General features: G+C 32.6%; 7 protein-coding genes across 9 annotated transcripts in view; 2 read left to right on the forward strand and 5 right to left on the reverse strand.

Annotated features, from left to right (window-relative positions):
• The window catches only part of LOC108688413 (probable citrate synthase 2, mitochondrial), a 23,720-nt gene extending 18,929 nt beyond the window's left edge, over positions 1–4,791 (reverse strand). The window contains exon 1 of the mRNA XM_018194657.1: positions 4,536–4,791. Within this exon, the coding sequence (XP_018050146.1) occupies positions 4,536–4,580 (45 nt within the window). The 5' untranslated portion in view covers positions 4,581–4,791. The remainder of the gene's footprint in view (positions 1–4,535) is intronic.
• Positions 4,792–6,822: 2,031 nt separating this feature from the next.
• On the reverse strand, positions 6,823–9,704 carry LOC108688459 (methylenetetrahydrofolate reductase). Its single transcript, XM_018194725.1, has 4 exons — positions 9,485–9,704; positions 8,953–9,179; positions 7,680–7,840; positions 6,823–7,149 (listed from the first exon to the last, which is right to left on the reverse strand). The coding sequence occupies exons 1-4, from the start codon at positions 9,691–9,693 to the stop codon at positions 6,823–6,825; spliced, it is 924 nt and encodes a 307-aa protein (XP_018050214.1). The 5' UTR covers positions 9,694–9,704.
• A 568-nt stretch (positions 9,705–10,272) lies between these two features.
• On the reverse strand, positions 10,273–10,799 carry LOC108688443 (phosphatidylinositol N-acetylglucosaminyltransferase subunit P). Its single transcript, XM_018194706.1, has one exon. It carries the CDS (start codon positions 10,785–10,787, stop codon positions 10,404–10,406), a length of 384 nt encoding a protein of 127 aa, XP_018050195.1. The 5' UTR covers positions 10,788–10,799; the 3' UTR covers positions 10,273–10,403.
• A 28-nt stretch (positions 10,800–10,827) lies between these two features.
• LOC108688444 lies at positions 10,828–12,080 on the reverse strand. Of its 2 annotated transcripts, none has more exons than XM_018194707.1 (4): positions 11,809–12,080; positions 11,241–11,311; positions 11,031–11,159; positions 10,828–10,966 (listed from the first exon to the last, which is right to left on the reverse strand). In XM_018194707.1, exons 2-4 carry the CDS (start codon positions 11,255–11,257, stop codon positions 10,828–10,830), a joined length of 285 nt encoding a protein of 94 aa, XP_018050196.1. In that variant the 5' UTR covers positions 11,258–11,311; positions 11,809–12,080. The 2 variants fall into 2 exon arrangements, with proteins under 2 accessions (XP_018050196.1, XP_018050197.1); XM_018194708.1 differs by having other exon boundaries at positions 11,788–12,080.
• Positions 12,081–12,441: 361 nt separating this feature from the next.
• Positions 12,442–16,249, forward strand: LOC108688436 (glucose-6-phosphate exchanger SLC37A2). Its single transcript, XM_018194696.1, has 9 exons — positions 12,442–12,831; positions 13,448–13,526; positions 13,604–13,739; positions 13,932–14,294; positions 14,612–14,656; positions 14,895–15,096; positions 15,173–15,321; positions 15,586–15,888; positions 15,968–16,249. Exons 1-9 carry the CDS (start codon positions 12,555–12,557, stop codon positions 16,034–16,036), a joined length of 1,623 nt encoding a protein of 540 aa, XP_018050185.1. The 5' UTR covers positions 12,442–12,554; the 3' UTR covers positions 16,037–16,249.
• Positions 16,250–16,301: 52 nt separating this feature from the next.
• LOC108688499 (gamma-secretase subunit pen-2) lies at positions 16,302–18,146 on the reverse strand. Its single transcript, XM_018194786.1, has 3 exons — positions 17,872–18,146; positions 16,671–16,775; positions 16,302–16,592 (listed from the first exon to the last, which is right to left on the reverse strand). Exons 1-3 carry the CDS (start codon positions 17,939–17,941, stop codon positions 16,453–16,455), a joined length of 315 nt encoding a protein of 104 aa, XP_018050275.1. The 5' UTR covers positions 17,942–18,146; the 3' UTR covers positions 16,302–16,452.
• An 82-nt stretch (positions 18,147–18,228) lies between these two features.
• LOC108688498 (transcriptional repressor protein YY1-like) overlaps positions 18,229–20,953 on the forward strand; it is a 4,549-nt gene continuing 1,824 nt past the window's right edge. For both annotated transcript variants that reach the window (XM_018194784.1, XM_018194785.1), the window contains exon 1: positions 18,229–18,796. In XM_018194784.1, coding sequence (XP_018050273.1) covers positions 18,307–18,796 — 490 coding nt within the window. In that variant the 5' untranslated portion in view covers positions 18,229–18,306. The remainder of the gene's footprint in view (positions 18,797–20,953) is intronic.

A 20,953-nucleotide genomic window follows, 5' to 3' on the forward strand; every position in this document is an offset into this window, starting at 1 on the left:
TCCTCAAGGCGATTACTTGACGATTAAGGCAACTTGGTCTAATTAGAACGTCAGCGGGACCAGCAGGGTTATGGTCGGTCGATGTGGATTACGAGGACAGCAGGGCGCAAGAGGATTTTCGGCCTCGAAATCGCTGCTAAAATTAGCCCAGCGTCTTGCAAAACTGCTCAATGGACACTCTGCGCCAGCGAGACGAAAGGGAAACGGAGTCGAGTACCGCGTTCTTGTGCATACCACGTGGATATGTAAAAAGAATTCTGCTTTACGTGTGCGCGCGTTGTGCAACGCCTTGTCGATATTATTTTCTCATTACGGGCACGGAAAAGCAGAAACCTCGTTTCTCTCCGTGTGATCGTTACGTCACCTTTGCGCATCTCAAGAGTTCAATTGTCTCAGATGAATTGTATTTCAAAGAGAGAGAATAAGCCCGGAAAATTAAGATTTATTGACAACTTCCCCGTGGAAATTTTTATTGTTATTTAATGCATATTGTATATACATTAGCCGCTTCATATCGAAATATTGATCCAAATTCAATTAAAAAACACCGCTCGAACTCCAGAGCGACTTCTGTTCTAAAACGTGTCGTAACACGTTGGAGCATGTTGTAAACTATATGTTGCGGTTAGACTACATTCTACATAGCATAAAAATGTGTAATATAAGGGCCATGGCCACACAGAAAGACGTAACAAGTAAGAAGTAAGACTAATTATAATGAGCCTTCTACAATAAGCCATTAGTCATAAACCAGAAGTCAGAAGTTAAAAATTGAGGACTGTGATTGGTTGATGAATTTTTAGCTTCTGACTTCTGATTTATGATACTAGAAGGCCCATTATCCCAGATTTACAATAGATTTTTAAGTCTTAAGCCATAAAAAATGAACGATCATAAATTATTCTCCTCGCATTCGACTGTAGTTGGTCAATTTCTTATGGCTTAAAACACTTATTGTAGATCCGGATTTAAACGTAGGAAATCGACCAATCACAGTAGAGAACGTAAGGCAAATGTAAGTAAGCAGTAGTAAATAAAAAATATTGATTTATTGACTGCTTAATTGCGGTAATTTGTGTGCAGGAGTCCTAAAAACATGATATAAAATATTGAATGTGGAAAACTGCATTAAATCGTGCAATTCAGAAATTCGTGAATTATCTCATCATTCAAAATGCTCAAAATTACTCCTAAATAAAGATACTTCTTTTTCGGTCACCGCGTGTAATTAATTTCGCGAAGTTATGCGACTCGTGTCAGTCGAACGAATGCACGCGAGTGGATTTCGAATGTGTATAAATGCATTGAAGACGCATTGTAATAAGTGTAATCGCATGTAGAAATGGATTTTCTTCACATGAAATCAGAAACACACAAACTCGAACTCGATCGTGAAATTGTTTGTTCTTCTTTATCTATTTCTTCTCTTTTTCTTCTTTTAAAAGAGAAAGAAAGGAGATAGATAAATAGATGCATTTATTGTTTATTATTTATCAATTGCATATCTCTATCTTTATGTTTTTCTTACTTTTTATGTTTTAAGGCAAGCCTTCTAAAAATGTAAAAGTAAAAGAAAAATGTAAGGATAGAATGCAATTAACAAAAGTAATAAACAGGAGAAAGAGGGAAAGAAGAGAAAGAAGAGGGAAGAGAGAGAGAGAGAGAGAGAGAGAGAGAGAGAGAGAGAGAGAGAGAGAGAGAGATTGTCGTTGATCGACACACAATACGGTTTTCTTCCCTCTATTATACATCGTAAAATTCTACATGTATTAATTAAAGAGAAAAAATATCTGACGTCAGTCTTGTGGCAAAGAACATACCATCATCAACTCACTCGTTCTTTTCTATGATAATTTTTTTATTGCTAATATAAATTGCGCCAATATAAATCACCACGTGCGATGAGATTCTCTTTTTTAAATTTCCTTTCGTCACTGTCTACCTTCGTTATGGGAAGAATGAATAATTCATACAGATTACAATAATAATTGACATTTGCATTTCCATTTATGAATGTATCTGATTGTATCGGCAAAATCAAGCATTTAATATTGATATTCCATTAAAACGTTTGTTATGCAAGAATCATAATTAACACCGTAATTAATACCAAATATAGGTCAAGCACAGATGTATCTTTAGAGATTTGCGAACGCAGATAGCACGAGATCGTTCCTACGCAAGCTCTAAAACTATCAATTAAAAAATTATTTTAAAAGACAGTTAGATGTGGAAAAACATATATATTGATTAAACTCAAGGATTTAGCTAGTTATCTACTTTTTTTAAACTGTGATACTTCATTATTATTAACGAAATACTGTTATTTTTTCTAATATCTAAATATAAAATTGTATAATATATTTTCTATCTTCATTTATTTTATTTTATTAAATACAAAACTTATTTACGTCACTTATTTACGTTGTGTATAATTTCTCCGCGTTTGAACGTAAAATATTAAGATATAATATATTAAGATAATAAATATATATATAAATGTATAATATTTCTCTTATGTTTATTTATATTTTATTTTAATTTTATTATATTTTATTAAATATCAAGTCTATTTTTACTGTGTATATTTTCCCTATATTTGAATGTAAAATATATTTAGATATAAATATGGGTATCTAATGTATGTTTCTCTTTTTTACGCTTTAATTATATAAATACTGTTGAATGTATGCTATATGTCAATGATAGATAAAAATTTATTTATGTTAATATATTACTTTACGCTAATAGGAAACCTTAATTCCTGTTATTAGGTATGTAGAACGCATATCGGCGGGATTTTTCTCGGCATAAGCATATTCATTTAAAATTAAACTTAAAGTAGGCTGGAGAAATGTTTAAGTGGGTGCTAGAATGCATTTGCAATGAATAAATCTGTATCATTTTTGGAACGAATGAGTCGATCTCAGGACGTTCCCAAATCGATTCGATGCGATGCAAACACGATGCATTTTACGTGCATGTGACGTGTCACCGAGTGCTGAAGTTACATGAAGACGCGTGGCATCAACTGTTGTGGATCGATTGACTTAAATGTTTGAAGGAAACTGGGAAATCCGATTATTATATAATTCTCTTTGTAGCATGCTCCAATGCAGAACTTCAATGTAGAGTTCAAGTATATCGAAGTTTTTAATAGACTCCAAAGAGAGATCTTTCCTAAAAAAAAAGAAAAAGGAACTACGGTTTTATGAGACACCGAGTATATAAGATTATGCTAATTTCAACGTCGAATTAATTTCTTTCTAACCGTTAATTAGCTTTGTAAGGTTTGAGTCTTGCGTGAAACAAGTGCAACATTCACCTAGACAGACATATTTAGGTTAAATATATAGAAATAAGAGAAAGAAAACGGATGTATATTGAGAATAAGCTCTATTTGAAGAAAATTTGATACAATGCTATCCAGCAAACACAAAGTTACATGTAACGTACCTGTTAATTGTAATTTCCCACTCAACAATATAACTGTGATATAACAGGTGTGTTACATTACAGTTATATTGTTATAATTAATGCACAATATAACTGTAATATGACATGTGTGGGTTAAAATTAAAAGAATTACAGTTATAGTGTTGAATGGAACATTACAACAGATACGTTACATATAACTTATGTTTGCCGGATAACTTTACTCATTTTAACAAATGTCGTTGATGTTCATAATAATCGAATCACGCGCAACATAAGCTTACATAGACATATTCAGGCTAAATATATATGCATATATATATAGATGGAAATGAATTATATCGAGAATAAATCCTATTTAAAGAGAGGAACTTTATTTTTTTATTATATATTTTTTATTATATATTTTATTATATATTTACTAATACAAAGCTATTTACTCATTTAAAAAAAAATTTATTTCCGATGAACATGATCGGCTAATGATATTCCTGCAAGGTCACATAACACGAACACGCGTTAAACCGCAGTTTGCCGCTTCCTTCCCTCGCCACTCGGCCGAAAACGAAAGGTCTCTAATTCTATAGTAGACTCCTCGCACACAATGACCGATCAACATGCACTCCGCAAGAAGCACATATATACATGACTCACACACTCAGGAAATGTCCTTTTCAAAAGCACCTATCTTATATAGAACAAGAAAAATGCTCTGTTGCAGGACGGATCGTAAAATCGATCGCGGTCGCTCGATCGTCTTCCTATCGACAAATTCGGAAGCCTATCTATCTATGTTCTTTCGCGGAACGGGAGGGTTCTGTTCAAGCCGGTCGATAGAGAACACTGCGGTCAGTCGTTCGCGGTGAAAATCACTGCGGTCGACGAAAATCGCCCCGGAATGGTTTTCGAAGGTGTCCACGTTCGCAGAATTTCGAATTTCGAACGCCCGTCGAGTTTTCCTTTGTATTGAACACACGACTGATAAATTCGAAAGGCGCGAAATCGCATGAGAGCGGTGCTAACTTTCTCACGCGGGGAGGAGAGGGGAAAAGGCACGAGAAAAGGGAAGAATGAGGCTTTAAGGAAGACAAGGGACTCACCTGCACATCAAGGCAGCGTTTCGGAGTAAAGCGGAATAGTGCCATCCTCTTTCTTGCGTGGGTTGTAATCTGCGCAGGTGTCACGTACCCTCAAACTGACCGACTCGACCGTCTGACTAATCGACCGAACCACGCGGTGCTGCGACGCTCCAACTCGACTGGCTCCGCCACCTCCGCTGGTTCCAGCCGCGCCGCTTTCGCCGCTACGCTGCGCGCGCATGCATTCGAGCGGTACCCGACTGCGGCGCGCTTCAGACCGCTTCAGGAGCGACTGTGGCCGTGGTGTGCCCCGTCTTGAAATTTCACAATCGATTCGCGTTGCACTTTTTTGTACTCAGTATCTTCGCTTCTTCTCTTTTCAACGTCCAAATATGTATCTATCTTATTTTAAGTGCAAGAATATTCAAGAATTTCGAGCAACGCGAACAGACCAATTAAGAGTTGCGTTCGAGCAGAAAAATTTTGTAACTGTTATAAGATTCTTTTTTCACTGAATCTAACAAGGGAAAACACCAGGTGATGGGGTCGGGGATTTTAATGCGCTTTTTATTAGGCTATTCTTGAGCGAAAAAAAACGATACGTGTTCATATGTTTCAGCTATTGGTCCATAGTTTCGAAGAAATCGATTTTTTTAAATAATTATTGTAATAATTTGAAAAATGTATTGTATAAATGAAAATATCGGTACTTTTATCAATTTTATTTAATGTTATTATTTTTTAATTACTTTTTGATTGTAATGAAATTTCAAGTTACATATTAGTATTATAGATAATTAAATACATTTATGGAATATCTATTATCATATCGTCATCATCATTATTGTTGTTATTTACATGAACGCATAAATAAGATTGTAATGAAACTGTTACAGTTTCTGATGAAATTAGAAATTATGATTAGGAACAAGTAAGTCATATGTTTATAATCTTCTTTTGATTAATATTAATCGATTTATTAATGATAATAGAAAACTAATCGTATTTTGTAGACGTACAGGATGATATAAAAACATAAATATTTACTGCATTGTGAACATCTTACGAATGAATTTTTGCAGACACAACTTTTCTAATATCTGGCAGAAAACAGATTTGATTGACATTATGGAAATAGCTTCTTTCAGGAATCAATTTTAATGAGAAATTTTTCATTCTAAAATGAAATTCATTCTAAAATTCATTCGTAATACAGTAAATATTTATGTTTTTATGATTTATATCATCCCGTACATCTACAATGTAAATATTTATGCAATATGTTTTTTTTGTTTATATCATATGATTTATATCATTTATATCCCGTACAATGTATGTCTACAAAATATGATTAGTTTTCTATGGTGTTCAGCAAAATCTGACTAGATTTCAATTCAAGAATAATTTCAAGATATTCCAGGTAAAAATTTTGATTTTCCTTTATTTCATCGATTAATTTTCATTATTTAATTAATTTTTATCATTTGCACAATATTATATTGTATTTAAGTTAGGATTTTATACGAATTAAAATGTTAACAAATTTGGAACGATATTATTTATTGCTTTGTAAATAATATCAAACGAATATTCCAGCAACACAAACAATTTTTCTATTGTTCAATTTTAGATATTAAATTTAAGTTTCTCATTTTCTATAATTTATATTATTACATCTTTAAAAAAGGAGACTCAAACACAACTTTTCTTCTTCTTATTTTTTTCTTTTTTCACGCTCTATTTTTTTTTTGGAATGAAGAATTAATAAATTCCAGGCAAGCTCCAAAATTTCAGGTTTTTTCTATAAAATCTTTCCAAAATATTCTATGTAAAAAAATTAAAGGATCACCTATTCCGTCCTCAAAAATAGGTAAGATGTCGATTCATTATCATTTCTCTCTGGGATAGCTCCGTAAAAAATCAATCTGATCGAAATATCAATTACCAATCTTGAAAATAAATATTTCAAACTTTAAAATGTTTTTTTAAAAATCTCGTTATAATTCTTGACGAAGTTATATTCTTTTGAATATTTACCTATTTTTGAGGACGGACAAAATGATCCTTTAATTTTTCTGCGTAATTGTATATAAAGTATATATTTCAGTATAATTCCAAGGACATTCAAGGACTGCTGAATATCATGTTTTTCTATAGCTTTTCAGCTTTGAAAGATTCTATGTGTTTACATATTTCCGTCACCAGCGATAATCTACAATATAAATACATATGCGAAACACAAAAAAAAATTATTTTTTTTGAATTTAGTATTACTCTCATTTAAATTTAAAACATTATTATTGATGTTTTACCTATTCAGTGTGAATAAATGAAAACCATATGTTGCTCCATTTCTAATCACGTCCGTAATTATCTGCGCTATCAAGTCGACTGAATATTTCCTCACCGCTTGATCGTCATCTTTCATTCGTGCTAACTCTTCTTTAATTTTGATCGGCACATCGAGCCTGCATTTGTCTATCATTTTTTCTAGACACGCATGATTTGTCGGGATGAGAATCCCAGGTAGAATCGGAATTTGGATCCCGATTTCTCGACAATCCCTCACGAAATTTATTAGGACTCGAGAATCGAAACATATTTGCGTTATGATAAAATCCGCACCTGCTTCTACCTATAAGTATTTAAAAACTGAAATTCTTGCTCGCTGAGCAATTTCCGAGCAAGAGATTACTAGGAATGTAATTTAAATTGACTAGAAATTAATTAAATAAAATTAATTTAAATTAATTAATTTAAATTAAATAAAATTTAATTTAAATTAATAATAAGACTTATAATACATGACGCATTTTTTCCTTGATTGCTTGCACTTAGTAAATTACTAGAAGTTCTGTATTAATTGTGTGATGTAATTCTAGTTTCATTAAATGAGCAATCCAGGAAAAAAGTATCATCTTAAGCCTGATTACATCAACGTTATTTTAACTTTAAGCGAAGCTTAAAACTCTCTCTATCTCGTCCTCTCTTTTAGTCTTAAAAAGAGAAAATGAGAGTTTTAAACCTCACTTATAAACTCAAAGTAACATTGATGCAATCAAGTGGCCGTAACAATACAATGTTGCTGCTTTTGTGTTGAATGCGTCTCTTGCTCAATAAATTAGAGATATAAGATATAACTCGCACAACTACGTTGTCGATTACTTTCGCTTTCAGGTAATGTAAGTCAAGCTCCTTAGACGGCGATTCGGGATGCATTTGCGGATAACCCGCAACGCACACGCAGAATGTATCGCCAAATCGCTGTCTGATAAAAACTACCAGATCCGCTGCATGTTCGAAGTCACCATTCTCGGATAACGAATCTGCAATTCGGCTAAATGTGTACTTTCCCGACAATCCAGAACATAAAATATCAGAAAAAAACACGTTTTTTGAAATATATCATTGTCTAAAAGATACCTAAGGTCAGCCACATTCATTCAAGTACACTTGTCTATTTAATAAAGTTGTCAAGTTAACTTGCACAACTTTATTAGTAAATTTTAATTTACTACTAATTTACTATAAATTTAAATTTAATTTAATTTAATTGCAGTAAAGCTATGGTACATATTTAATGCATGATGCATTTTTTCCTTGGATGACTTACACAAGCATGTATACTTGACAACATGACAAATTTATATGAACCTATGTGGCCGGCTTAAAAACATTACAAAAAATCTAAACAATGCATTGGAATAAAACCTAATTTAATTTTCAATATGTTTTTTGCTTTCTGTGTCTTACTTTTGTCTTCATGTTTTTTTCTTCTTTGCGACATTTTATCAACAATCGCATTTCTTTTGATGTATTTCTTGTCTTTTTCAAAGTTGATTATCACTTTCGTCAGAAATAAGAAAATAAAGGTAAAAAATAAGAAACAAAGAGAACATTATAGGACATTATCGATCTGTCCAAGTTTTAAACACTCGGACAGATCGATAAAACTCGAGCCACTCGAGGACCGGTTTTATTGCGAATTCTCCCGGATCTGATATAATCGCAGGCATGCAAATCAATCGTTTAACATAATGACATTACGAAATACACTAATGCGATTGTATCTCGAGCTTGCCAAAATATATCTCAACAATTAAATTAAAAATATATTTTTTAATTTCTATTTAGATCTTTTTATTTTTTGGGGATTCGAATTATGCCGCTATAAAAAATTTAATACAAATTTAATACAAATTAAAAAAAAGTATTTCGATCAAATTCCAATCAATCTTTAATCGAATTAATTAAACTGTTTTAAAATTTTTAAATAATTTGTAATTTTATAATTTAATTTTTTTCCATTAAAAATTATTAAGTTTATCCACGTTAATAAAACATTAGAGATATATTTGTAATTATAAATACAAATATAAAAATACAAATATAAAACACGATTAAGAAAATCGGAAATTTGGCGGAAGAGTTAAATTACCTCCTCGTAATGCAAATATATTAATTATCCCGAAAGCAAGAGCTTTTTTCAGGATATAAATGACCTCGTCACGCTTTAGACCTTTAGCTGCTAAATGTAAAAGAGTATTGGCCGGAAAATTCTCTGCCAGATCCAATGGCAGATAACCATCGTTGTTGGAAGTTGCTTCATTATGCCACGTTAATGCATAAAAGAGAGGCGAATACTCTTCCATATCTATGAGAAACCTATAATATTCGTATTCATTTATACATTATAAATATTTATGTATATATAAATATATATTTTTAATATGTATTATGAATTTTAATGCTCGATACTCGTGTTCTTGAGCAGCACATAATTTAAATATTAATATTAATTATTTTAAGAAAATTTAGGATTACGCACAGTTATAACCTCAATAAATACCACCACGAATCCATACCAAAAGTTTTGAGAAAAATTTGTTCTTAATGTTCTAATTCTAAGACTCAGTGTGTCATACTAGTGCTCGATCTAATTCTACCTGATGTCTTTTAGTTATACAGACCTTCGGTAAAACACACCGGATTTCCTCGTGGAAACAATTTCAAAGCTATAAAATATCTCGTTTTTACTGATTTTATCATTTAACAATTGTCGTAGATTCACTATCGTTTTATGAGGATTCTCGATATGAAAATCGGATATGGAAGGATTGTCGTTTCCGTCAGCATCATTCCGCTCACATATGTCGTTTTCAAGAATTAAGTTTCTCATTATAAATCAGATCATCGCGTAAATCTAATGTTAATACTTTCATTCCATGGACTATACTAATAAGCATCGAATTATGTAATGTACAACGTGGCGCATCTCTTACAGTGATGTACACAATATTATATAATATACTTGTATAAAATATATATACACAATAAAAAAAAAATATATATATATGTATCATTAATTATGTATGACAGATTTTTATGTTATAAGAAAAACAATGTCGATTAATCTTCAATGCTAATAGATCTCAATGTTGTATATAATTTAATGTATTATAGAGAATAGAATAAGTCGTTTATTTTGGAAATGGTCCCATAATACAAGTTTCGAAAAATTATGGATTTTAATTACAATATAAATTTATATTTATAATATTTATTATTTGGCTTCTTAAAAAATTTTTTAAATAAAGTGCTTTTACATCCTAATAAAAAATTTTTTATGCATGAATATGTCTAAACATACACAAACATGCATAATATATTCATAAACATGTATAATTATATATGAAATATGTCCGTACATGTTTATACATATTTATACATATTCTTGCATGAAAAATTTTTTACCGGGACTATGCTTAGAGATTTGTCATTCATTTGTTAGATTCGCATAACACGCGTTTCTTAATTATTATTTCTAACTGTACATCCACCTCAATGTAAAAAAAATAAATTATAATTACTGATAAAGATTTTTATAGATTATTTTTTTCTCAAATATAATCTCCTACAGACTTCTGTGATCGGTATGTCGGATACAGTTGGTATTCCTCCTGGAGTAGTTTCGACATTTTGTAGGGCATACTTGTCCGTAATAGTTCGGATGTCATCGATGTCCGGAGTTATCAACATATTGATAGCAGGATAAATTAAAAATGCAAATGTGGTTAGAGCGGTCAATGCCCATATAGGAATCGCAATTGCCCAATACTTGGAGGGCCAATAAGTCAGGCCTAAATAATCATGCAGCACCTTGTCCGGTATTATCGCCCATATCATGTACAACAGGAATAACATATTCGATCCGATGTACATGGCATATCCATAGACAGCCCTGGGACCGTAAGGCGCAGGAGTGTGCTCCATAACGCATGTATATTTGAAACTAACAGATAAATATAATTGGCTAATTGTTGGCTCCGTAATGACTATATGTCAGTTCAGGTGGACCAAATTTTTCGATGGTTTCTGTAACTAGTAGTAGATTATCAAAGAAAGATGTAAGTGCCACACGTACTTTCTTTGCTTCCTTACCACTGAATGACCTGTACAGAAAATGATAAATGTTAAAATAACATTTACAAATATTTAATGCAATTTTAAGCTTACACTTCTAAAATATTATTATTTAATGTAAGCTTCTTTGTGGCATCACTACGCGGTGGTTCCTCATCGACCCGAAGTACTTGATATACAATTTCTGCTTCTCTGGTGCTTGGAAAAGACACAGACAATTCTCTGTATAATGTTAAGGTTTTAAAAATAGTAAATTGGATAGTAAATATTATTATAAACAAATCATTTGTAAAATAAGGATACACTTTAAGGTCACTCATGGCATTGTATAGTGATACAAATTGTCCAAATTGTGAAATTTCTGTCACGCTATTCTGTAATCATAAAATATAGTAATGTGAGTATATAATATAAATAAATATTATACACCTATATTCATGTACATACAAAATTTTAGTTTTTTAAATTTCTAATGAAAATTTGTTTCGGAATTTTTATACAAATTAGAATTTTAGAATAATATTGGAATAACTTTTTTCAAAAATATTCTAAAATTTCTAAGATTGTTTATTCTATAATTACTGAAAAAATACTTTCTTCAGATTTCTTCAGTTTTTATCAGATTTATAAGATTTATTAGAAATTATAGAATGAGAAATTTTAGAATATTTAATTCATATGTATATAAAATTCTAAAAAAAATATAGACTTTATAAGCATTTCTGAAAAGTATTTCAATTTGTATAAAAAAATTTGAGCAACTTCCTAAAAAATTATAAAATTACTCAGAAAATTTTGAAAAATTACATGAAAAATTAGAAAAAAATTTTCAGAGAATATTTGACATAACCTCAAATCGATCGTGACTCACATCAATGGAGTCAAATGGAGTCGCACAACGCAATCGTGCGATATGTTTAACTTAATGTGACACAACGTTGTTCAAGAATCATGTAACAATTATTGTATTTAAAAACGTTGCAATTAGCATCGACGCGATAGACATTCCCTCAACACATCTATGCAGGAGTGCGTCCATGGGCGTTGCTGACGTACAATAGTCATCTCGTTTAGTATAAACATTGCATTTCGAAGAAAAAGGAGGGAGAAGAAAGACAATAGGTAGGACTGCATTTACCAAGAATTTTTATCTGCTTCCAGAATCACTCTCAAATGTAGGTAATATTCAGTCGCTTGGTAATCACCACTCTTTAAACTTTTTACAGATCTCTTTGTTCTATTTCTAGGTTATATTGACAGCTGCATTTATTTACCACTGTCATAAGTATCATTGTTAAAATTTAGTTTAGGCCTTGTTTGATACTTTATCTTGGACATTTGTGAACAAATGATCAGTATTATGCAAAACATCGTGGAAATAATACCATACTTGAATAACTTATCCAGAAATCACAAGAGATCTCTATGTGTTTGTCTATTTAGCTAATTAATATTTTATTGTGAAATCTAAATATTATTTAATTAAATTCAGTTGCATTTTACTTACTACGTCAATTACGATAAGACGAAAAGATTATTTTATCTTGCTTCTGCACAAAAAGAATCCTATAATCAGAGTACAAAATACACTATTAAATACTACAAAAAAGTATTAATATGAATGGACCGACGAGAGATCTACCATGGGGTTTGCAATGTGCAAGATGTATGTGCAACGGTTGCTGCGAGCATCGTCGTATCAATTGGACAGCATGGCACCAAGGAGGCATATTGGCGCTTACTTATCTAGCATATACTTGTTATCATTTGACTCGGAAACCGATATCTGTAGTGAAGAATGTTTTAAGTCTCAATTGCAGCAATCTACCAGTACCTGCGGATATTTTTGTAAATGTTAGTAACCGAGATACCTGGTGTGATTGGGCTCCATTTGGTAAGGAGAAATATTGGATAATAGAAAAATATATACATTTAAATATATATATTTATTATATATTACTTAAATATATATATTTAAATATTAGATGTGAAAAAAAGTTCGTGGCGTTTTTTTAATGCCATCTAACGGGAAAAACGCCATGAATTTTATCCCACACCTAATATTAATTACTTGTTTGAAGTATTTTAAAAATTCATGTATTCGCAAATTTATCATAAGTTTATCACGAGCATCAAATTTATTCAAAATATGTTTTGAAGCCTAATAAATTAAATATTTACTTCAATCAAGATTATATTAAAATTCAATTTGCTTTCTGTATAAAATCGCTTTTTCGATAAAATTTTGTAATGTTTTTAAAAAAAAAGATTGTTGTTTTAAATATATGAGTTTTCTATAACATTTGTAAAAAAATATATTTTGAGACTATTATCTATCAAAAATATTTTTTTATTAAAGATTATTGTTATTTATAAGAGAAAAATTATATATATATATTTATTTATAAGAGAAAAAAGTAAACGGTAATTATTTTTCTTAGCATATTTTTCTGTATGGAGGAAATAAATACTCGAATATGCAAATAATTTGTGCTACATTATTTTTACAGATACGGAAGATGCACCAGCATTACTTGGCATGCTGGATTCAGCATTTCTGTTTGCATATGCAGTGGCTATGTTTTTCAGGTGGATATCTTGAAATGAGTTTATTACACGGCACAAGGGAATTTTATCAATAATATTAATCTTTTCTTTTCACACAGTGGGTTCATAGCGGAGAGAGTAAATCTGCGATACTTCCTTTCCATTGGTATGCTTGCTTCAGGCATATCATGTTACCTGTTTGGAATCGCTAAACCATACAATATTCACAATCTATGGTACTTTATTTTCGTGCAGGTAAATATCAATAACACATTAAGTGTTTTCTATTTGATGATACAAATTGATCCAAATATTGTACTCTCTTTGTTACTCGCGAAATGCTAAGAAAAATAGAACAACTTGCATCGACTTGTGTTGTTATTAAATGGAAAGCACCTATTATAAAGCATATTAATAAAGATATTTTTCCCTTTTTTTTGTACATAGGCACTAGGCGGAATCTTTCAAACTTCTGGATGGCCAGGCGTAGTAACTGTTGTGGGAAATTGGTTTGGAAAAGGCAAGCGTGGCTTGATCTTTGGAGTATGGAATTCTCATACATCCTTAGGAAATATATTAGGTAGTTTAATCGCGGCGGCATACGTCGAGTCCGATTGGAGTTTGAGTTTCATTGTGCCTGGAGTGGTAATGGGACTGATGGGATTTGTGATCTTCCTGTTCCTAATACCAAATCCTATCGACTTAGGATATAGCTCGCCCGCTTCCCTCGGATATCGAAAAATTGTAACGAATAGTTCGGACGATGACTCGTTTGACGGAGGTTACGAATCTCATAGTGTCAACGAGGATGTAAGTTTGTCATAATTACTAAATATTTGTTGACGCTTTTTCACTCAGCAAATATTAGTCTATTATCATAATAGATGTTTTTTTAATTTTAATAAGTGTAAAATTTGTAGTGTAATACATTTTCCTATTAACACGTAATAGCATGTTTGTAATTTGATTATAAGCATGTTCTCTATACTTTACTATAATTACAATTTTATATAAAGTTCTTTTAGTTTTCCTAGGTTTTTTTTTAATAATGCAAGTATCAAGATTAATTATTTTTAGTAGAATTATAGTTTGCACTTCCATAATAAATAAGCGTCTACTCTACCTAGCGTGTCATCTATCGCTGTGTCTACCGTGAACAACTTACTACCGACGTAAGTGCATGCCTACAGTTAACACTGCTATTTAGCTTTAAAATGTAACATAAATCACGTAATGCATGTGTTATATATATGATGCATAAATTTATTCGTAATTTTTAAACCACGTGAGGATATGTATTTTGAACAACAATGTGTCACTATAACATTTATTAATATTACAACTGCTTTCATCATGCTCTAACATATATAAATACTATTAGTAGTAATATGTAATTTATATGTTTCAAAGAATGTTGCAAATGAGCGCTCTGAAACTAGCCCAATGCTATCTGGACACCGACGTGATCATAATACATCTCACAATAGCGCGATCGACTTCATAGGAGCCATAAAGATACCAGGTGTTATCGAATATTCCTTGTCGCTATTTTTCGCAAAGCTTGTTAGCTATACATTCCTCTACTGGTTACCATTGTACATCGCAGCTACAAGTAGGTATTCACAATAATAATCTTATTGTTACTGTCTCATTAATCTCGTTTTAGTCTCAATAAGAATTTCTTGCAGCTACATATAACGCAACTCTGAGTGCGGATCTGTCGACTCTGTTTGATGTGGGCGGTATAATAGGTGCTATAGCAGCTGGAATCATCTCTGATTACAGTGGCATGAGCGCGTTAACATGCGCCGCAATGTTTGGACTTGCATTTCCCGCGGTGAATACAATTTTTTTCTTAATACATTGAATTTTGCCACATAGTAGACTGAATTTTGTTACAAAAATGACAAAATTATTAGATTAATTATTAATGAGCTGTAAAAAAATAATTGCTTATATAAATTACTATAAATTCATTAAATAATGAAGCACATTGCTTTAAAGAATGTTCTTATTTCTGAATTCTATGCAATATCATAAATGCAGATTTGAATGTATACATCATTTGTATATTTTAACATATGTGCCTTATATATTTCAGTTATTTATGTACGACTCTATCGGAAATACTAGTCTAGGCGTCAATATAGTATTACTGCTGATAGGAGGGCTTTTAGTGAATGGTCCCTATGCATTAATAACGACTGCTGTGTCGGCCGAACTGGGAACTCATCCTAGTTTAGGAGAAAATTCAAAAGCTTTAGCTACAGTGACTGCCATTATCGATGGAACTGGTAGTATTGGGGCTGCAATTGGTCCGCTATTAGCAGGTTTAGTGTCTCAGTGGGGCGGATGGCACAATGTGTTTTATATGCTTATGTGTGCGGATTTATTCGCTCTACTGGTGAGTTTGCTTGTGAGTTTCAGTTGATTCTAAAACGAAATATTACAAATAATGTGCATATCATGTTTCGCTGTTTCAGCTTCTGTCCAGATTAGTTTACAGAGATATAAGATTGTATGTGCAAAGACGAAGAATTATTCAAATGTAGAACGTGAAATAAAATTCGCTAATTATTGCGTATAAATGCGGAGAGGTATGTCAGTTTTTATATATTTGAATCTGTGTATTTATAATTTATAGTCTTGTATCTCCTTAAGGGATGCAAGAGAGAGATTTAAATATATGGAAATCTATTTTGGACAATACTTTTTCATAACTGCTACACGCATCTAAATGTAATTTTAAACAGAGAAAAGCTAATAGCGCGCTGCTACTTTTCGAAATTGATATTTTTTATTAATGTATACAAAATGTAAAAAAGAATGTTATTTTTTTATTGTATGCTACATATCAGATGTTACCATATGAACTTACATGACATAAATATATTACAAAGTTTAATATACAATTGTTGAATGCACATATTTCTGCAATAAATTATTGCGTATCGCTGGAGTATCAAACTCAAGGAATACCAGTGGGAATTATATAGCTGATAGAATCGGCGAATTCACCCCAAGCAGCTCTTTGGGTTTGGAAGATTATTATCCAAGCTAGTAAAGCAGCTGTCCAAATAACTGCTCCGATAGCAGAGAAAATCACATCTGAAAGAAACGTAAATGCGTATCATTAGAGAGGAGAGGCTAAAATTCGTTGTAGGAAATAAATTGATTGATACAAACATCTCTTAATCTGTTTTTGTTCCTCGTAAGGTGGTGCTATGAAAGCTTCTTTTGAGAACCAAACCGCATTCACGGCCCATAGGAATGGCAGCAGTGCAAAACCAGCTGTAACAGAGAGAAATTGAAGAAAATATTGGCAAGTTGTTGTAAAATGTGACTTTTGGCTGTGCACTGCGTTATTTTTTTTCTCTCTATACTTAAATTATATATACATATTTAGATTTTAGAAGAAAGATTTTGGAGAGAAGAAACAACTATCCCAAAAAATCAAGAACACAGCTAAAGAAGTTAACAACATAAGAATTATATTTTGACACTAAGAATCATGTACTGCTGCAAATTCATAGCTATATTCATAGCTTTAATCCTAATTTTAGTTCTCAATCAATATTTAACTTAAGGATGAAGCATCTATAGATATTGCTAATCCATACATGTGTTAAGATCTGAATTGTAATGTTGAAATATGAAGTAATGCTGGTTCGAATTTTAAAACATGATTGGACAGTAAGGCTGTATTCGAGAAGCGTGCTATCAGCGCTATTTGTGCCATCTATTTTTATTTTAACATTTAGTAAACAATGAAGATAGAATGACACAAATAGCACTAATGTCTCCCCGAATATATCCTAAGTGTGTTCAGAATTAGGTGATAAGGGGTATCTTTCAATAAAGCCCATTCGGTTAACTCTTAATCGAAGTTCAACTTATTTCTCATCTCTTTCCAGTTATAGAATCGGAAAGAGACAATAAATAAGTTGAACTTCAATTAAAAGTTAATTGTGAGTTGTGGAACTGGGCCTAATGCTCATTTCCATCAATGTAGATTAACTTTAATCTCAATTCTTTTTTAATTTTTTTTAATTTTTAGAATTAAAAAAGATGAAGAATAATTTGAATCAAGATTAAATTTAATCTACATTGGTGGAAACGAGCATAAGAGATACATAGTGTAACAGATGAATCATTACATTCTTGTTTGTTGATATTAAACAAAGATGAAATGATCACTTGTTACATTGTCTCTTCCTGGAAAACATACAAAATTGTCTCTTTAAGACAATTGTAAAGTGTTTTATGTCCCAATTTTGTCATGTATGTTGTCAAATTTGTGCCAACTATCCCATTCTACGATACTCCATAAATCATCAAGCGCGAAATATCAATATTAGGACCTTTTAGCTTCGCGATGTCAACGTACCGCGAAAATACCATTTGCAGAGATGCAATTTCTTCTCGTTCGGTATTTTTGACAGGTCCATCGTAGCCATCGACACCAGACGGCTCTTAACCTATTCTCCTTTTTGAGTGTCGCTTAGAGACACCTCGTTTCCTCGATTAAACAATGTAAATAATAATGAAAAAATTGAGTCGATCGGTGGAACAATCTCGGAATCGCGCTGGCGAGAACTAAACGTGAGTAAAATGTGACAATAAGAATAAATGGAAAGAAAGAAAAACGTCTGGTCGCGCTCCCAAGATGGCGCCGCGACGAGCAACGGAGGCGCGCGCGCTCGAGGCTCCTCCTGGTGGCGGGCAGCGTCACGTGAGCGGTGCGGTCACGTGACCACAGACGCTCGAGTCCCCGCCGAGGCTCCGCTGTCGCCAGGCCAGCCGGCCATTTTGGTACGTTAACATGGCGTCGCCGCCGGAGATTAATATGGCGTCCTCGGACATAATAACCGAAGTGGAGATCCAACCGGACATCCAGGAGGTCGAGATAGAGGCGATACCGGTGGAGATACCGTGCGAGACCGTGGAAACGACGATCGAGGGCGAGGACGGGCAGCCGATGATAGCGCTGCAGCCATTGCCGGAGCCGGGCCGAGAAGAAATCATACTGCAGACGCAAGAGGAGATCGTTGGCGCCGATCCGCTTAGCGTATACGACCAGATTCCCGTGCCGGATAACGACATTTATGTCGAATCCAGCCCTGGGCCGTCGCGTAAAGCTGCTAAGAAGGCGCGTAAGAGCGGTGGCACGCGTTTCCGTGCCTCCGACCACGCGATTTTTGGCGAGATGGCCACTGAGACCAAGGCTAGAAAGTGGGAACAGAAGCAGGTGCAGATCAAGACGCTCGAGGGCGAGTTTTCGGTAACGATGTGGGCGTCCGGCACGGACGACGGTGAGTCTTTTTACACATTTTCGGTCTTCCTCTGGACTTCTCCATTCGTACTTCCGTTCTTTCATTCTCATTCATTTTTCTCTCTCTTTTTCCGTTCTTTTTATCCATCGCTCTCCCTTCGCCGAATTCTCGAGCTAAAAAGGAGTTTCTTTATTTCTTTCTCTTCTCCTTCGTCTCTCCCCTCGGTCCTCCTGGCCCCTTCGTTATCCACCACGCACACGGGCGGATACGCACTTCCGGTGCGATGCTCAGATCGATACTGCGTCGCTACACGGGCGCGCGATTCCCATGTAGAAAAATCGGCTACCTGGCTCGGTCACGTCGGCCGCGCGCTTCAGCCGGCTTGACAGGCCGCGTTGTTTGTTTTGATCCCGCGAACGCCATTATGCTTGGCCCCACGGGGGCAGCCATATTTTGAAAATGGCCTCTTTAACGCGGCGGATGGCCCGCCTGTCCACCGTTAAGCAAATGGCGGCGGCGGACGAGCCGAGCGACGTCGCGGAGCATCGCGGCACTTGATGTCCTATCGGCGTCGATACATTCAAATTTTGTCTCTTTGAGAGAGATAAAAATAAATAGTAATATGTAGAGCGAGTTCTAGCCGAGATTTTCATTGGAGAAAAAAAATGTGGATCTCAAGACGCACAAAAGAAGTTGCGAGTAACGCTCCTCTGACGTCACGAGAGATCCATGTTGCATCGCGAGCGCATATATCGGGTATCCTGAACTCGAACACGGGCGATTATTTCGTTGATTTGCACCTTCCTTGTTTTTTTATATATTTTAAATCTGTTTTTTACTTGCACTCTCGGAACTGAGTGCACTAAATTCAGAAAATGTAGAAATAAAAGACAGATCTTTTATTGCATATTTAAGAATGTATTATAAATATTTTTAAAATAATGGAAAAGCTATTTAAAAAATTACAGATTATTTTAGGTCATACAAAAGTAATAAAAAAGATTTGAGTTTACCATCTGACTCAAAGTTTATTTTAGTAAGATTTTTTAAATCTATGTTCTATGTATCTTTTTAACAGAAATATATGGAAATGTATTATAAAATAACGATAAAAACCTTAATTTATTATGCAAATACTTTAAATATTTCAGATGATATAAAGTTATATTGCAATGTAAAGATTAGTTGGTCTATAAATAAATAAAATATTTCTTTTAAATCTTTGTAATCAATCTGTGAATGATAATGAAGCTTTATATAAATCGTTTTGACTTAAAATATTTATAGAAAAAATTAAAATTTTTATCAATTTTTCAATTTTAACTTATAACAAAATAATAATGTAAATAAACAATAAAATTATATTTAAAAAATAGATTATTGTATATACAACTTTCATATATAGTTTCTTTAAAGTATAAATATTAATGCATTTGTAAAAATAAACATAATACATCTTTAAAGATAAATTGTATTTTGCAAAAATTTTTCAATACAAACTTTAATATTATTGTAATTTCTTCGGAAACAATCTTGTGATCTTAGATATTGAAGACGCGATATAACAAGATCCTATTTCTTTCGATATGCATTTTTTTACTTTTTTTTATCCTATATATCCCATTTTTCCTGAATAAAATACATTTTTTTTAAGCTTTCAACGAGAAAGGTGTAATGTTAAAATATATTCATGATTTTAAATTTAAAAAATTCGATGTTTCTATTTCTGGCAGAAATCAGAAATAATTAATTAACATTGCAAAGTAATTTTAATTACCTTGTTTATGCACTGAAAAAAAATGACATCATTATATTAACAGCATTATTTTAATTGAAAATAATCTTATTGACTCAATAACAGTATTAATATAACAAATACAATTTTATTAAAACAAAAGTGATTTTCCTTAATAGTGAGATTGAATTAACAAAATTATTTGCAATTAAAATAATGCTGTTGATATAATGTCATTCTTCTTCTCAGTATAGAATTGTAAGAAATTACATTAAGGTAGCCTCATCTTTTCACCCTAATTTAATTGCTATATATTGCTAATTTTATTAGAAATTATATCTCGTTGCAGTTTTATTATAAATTTATTCCTCAATCATATTTCCTTTAACAATCCTATACTGATTAATAATAATTTCTGTTCCCTTTGTTACCAAATATAAAAAATATATAAAATATAAAGT

This window comes from Atta colombica, unplaced genomic scaffold (genome assembly GCF_001594045.1).
Source record: "Atta colombica isolate Treedump-2 unplaced genomic scaffold, Acol1.0 scaffold233, whole genome shotgun sequence".
Classification (NCBI taxonomy): domain Eukaryota; kingdom Metazoa; phylum Arthropoda; class Insecta; order Hymenoptera; family Formicidae; genus Atta; species Atta colombica.